The 2,981-nt window shown below is 39.9% G+C and overlaps 1 protein-coding gene across 1 annotated transcript; it reads right to left on the bottom strand.

Annotated features, from left to right (window-relative positions):
- Positions 1 to 492: 492 nt before the first annotated feature.
- Positions 493 to 2,604, bottom strand: LOC307069946 (E3 ubiquitin-protein ligase MARCHF7; the record flags this gene model as incomplete). The annotated part of the gene is made up of 1 exon (XM_079728295.1): positions 493 to 2,604. Exon 1 carries the CDS (start codon positions 2,599 to 2,601, stop codon positions 493 to 495), a length of 2,109 nt encoding a protein of 702 aa, XP_079584421.1. The 5' UTR covers positions 2,602 to 2,604.
- Between the last annotated feature and the right edge of the window lie 377 nt (positions 2,605 to 2,981).

The following is a 2,981-nucleotide window of genomic DNA, read 5'->3' as shown; positions in this document are numbered from 1 at the left end:
AATGATTATGAAAATGAGACCGCAACTTAAGGCATTTTAAAAAGAAAAATAGGTGCCATTTGGCAATTTATTCTAAAAGCATATTTTGTCCCACTTTTTTCACTAACGAGACTAAAACACCCAACCTTTTTTCATAAATATAACTACAGTAATCACAACACAAAAAACGGCTGTCAGCATTGCTTATTTAAAACAAGGGTAACACTTTCCCCACTCATCTAAAAGAAAAATACTTTTAATTACCAGTTTATAAACATCAGATTCACTGGCCATGTTAAAAGGCCCAGCAGAATTTTAACTCAGCAACACTTGAGAATGAACATATATATACATGCATAATATGTGTGTGTGTATATATATATATTTTTTTCATTCTATATATATATAGACAGTAAATGTATTCAATAGGTATTTCCCCAGAAAATTAATTCATACTTAATTGCCAGTTTTAATAAACACTGTTCACAGATCATCCATTTGTCTCATATGAAGTTAGGCAATATCAAATGTTCTATTATGGTCTCCATCTTCTTCAGAATCATCCTCTGAAGTTTCGAGATCTTCCATATGTGCCTGAAGAGTTCTTGCAAGGTTAATAAATCGGACACGTGTGCTTGGTTCATTCGTATTTCCCATCATATCAGAAAAGCTTTGTTCGCACAAGTGCAATAACACAACTAGGTAGAGACCAGAGCTGATAAACTCATACTCAGCTTGTTCATTTGCATGAGCTCTATGTAGTTCATGAATATCAAAATCCTCCAGGTTAAGCTGCAACTTCTCTTTACAGAGTTCACAGGTGGTTACAGCCTCTAGCGAAGAACCAGAGTTAATTTTGGCCTGTAACCATTTTTTCATACACTCTTGGTGGACATACTGCACACTTCCTGTGCACTTGCATGGCTCTATCAGCAAGTTAGAGGATGATGCAGCTGCCATCTGACAAATTCTACATAAATCACCTTCTTCTTCTTCAGAGTCCTCTAAAAGGAGGCTCTCTTTTATTTTTTGCAGTCTTTCTGGGTCTCTTGAGGGTACACTTTTAGTTTTATCGTTTTTTCCATCAGATGAACTCCAACCTGAAGGAATAATATCTACAGTGATCATGACATTGTCGGTCAAATTACTTCCAAGTGCCGGGGGCACTGCAAATCGGAATAAGGAACCAGGAAGGATCCCTGTTATTCCTGTACTTCGTCCACTGTGAGCCGAATCCGATATGGAGCCACCCGCAGCAGCACTGCTTGGTACTGCAGATGCTTGTGGTCTGCTGGCAGTAGCTCCAAGGGGATCACTCTGTGCTTCAAGGTGAACCACTTCATTTGATTCTCTTCTAAAAATATGATGAGATCTAGATGGTATACCAGAGGTAGATATCCTTGAAGATTCATCTCGTCCCTCTCGCCTCCTTCTAGAGAACAAAGGTGTGCATCTATTTCTAAGTGAGGAAGATAACCATGGTCCTGTATTTCTACCTTCAGATTCTTGGTTAAAATTTTGGGAATCTGGCTCAGAGCTATGATTTTGGCTAAGAGATGACAAACCCCATCTTCGCCGAAGAAATCGAAATCCCTGAGAAGCTTCGGATGCCCTATTATCAGGACCATCAGAAGCTGATGCTGCATTACGAGACTGTGAAGCTGTCAAGATTCTTGGAGAAATGTAGGAATTCTCAGAACTCAATGATCTTGTATTCAAGGAATCCTGACTAGACCTTCGTGAAAAAAAAGTAGATGACATACTAGAAGCTATACGTGACAGCAATCTCCTTGTTGTACGTCTACCTTCATTGTCAGAAGATTCTTGAAATGATCTTTGAGATGAGCCAACCCTATTTGAACTGCCTATAGTTGATGTTTCACCTCTATTTGAAATATAAGAAAATCCAGGCTGTATACTGCTTTGGGGAGATTCTAATTCTCTTGGAGAAAAATTTGATCTTAAAGAATTTCTACCAGAGTCCCTAGAACATGGTATGGTCTGATGTTCAGAAGGCATTTGGTGATTTGTAGATGATGTATTCAATTGTAAAGTGCTCAATGAGTTCTCTTTTGGTCTTGCTCCTTGTGAATATGAAGAAGGAACTCTGTCTTGAACATATGATGAAGTTGTGAAATCACCACTTTGGTGACTATAATCCATAAGATTACTAATGGAGGAATCTGCTCTCCTCTCTCTCATTAAGTCAGTTCCAAATGATCCAAGTACCACTGATGAAGATCTGGGAACTTGACTATGCCTCCAAGAAGAATCTGATACTGCATTTAAACCATGTCCAACACTTCTCCCAGCTGAGGTAGATGTACAGTTTGTACAGGAAAGTTTAGGTCTTTTTGAATCATGATCCCGTTGCTGGTTTTGAGATCTTGAGCGTGCTCCCTGAGTTATCTCAGACTCACTATACCATGTAGACTGAAATGGTAATGCAGATGCTGATGCTGATGTAGACTGATATTCAGAATCCAGTCTAAAAGAAGAGTCCCTTGAGTGATAGGTATCATTTAAACTACTTCCTCTGCTTCCAGACATCATCCTAGCACTTAAAGAGCTAGAGGGTTGAACAGAAATTCTTCTTGGAATCCTTGAAGGTTTAGACTCCATTCTTAATGTTTCCTCTGCTCCAGAGCTGGCACTGAACAGGGCGCTTCCCGCTTCCAGCGATCACACCGCCGCCTTCCTCCTCGGAGTTCGAGGCCTCTAACAGAGGCAAAAGAGTCAGCCGCGAAGCACAATGGCGTCCGCCCGACTGCACACCATCGTTTTCTAACTGTGTAAGTGGGTCTGTCATTCACTGTATCTGTGCCTTCTATTGAAAACAGAGATATATTTCTATCCTGGCTTTATCTAAGATGGAAAGCCTAAGTCAAAGAAGAAGAGCAACCTACTTTTGATCCAGATACATGGCTGTGGTGGTATTAAAATATGTCCACAAATCATTTGATACTCCTTCCTTCAAAGAGTAGAATCGAATTCTTCTCCCC

The sequence above is a fragment of the Hyperoodon ampullatus genome (genome assembly GCF_949752795.1).
Source record: "Hyperoodon ampullatus genome assembly, chromosome: X".
Classification (NCBI taxonomy): domain Eukaryota; kingdom Metazoa; phylum Chordata; class Mammalia; order Artiodactyla; family Ziphiidae; genus Hyperoodon; species Hyperoodon ampullatus.
This window is presented reverse-complemented; position numbering and strand designations above follow the sequence as displayed.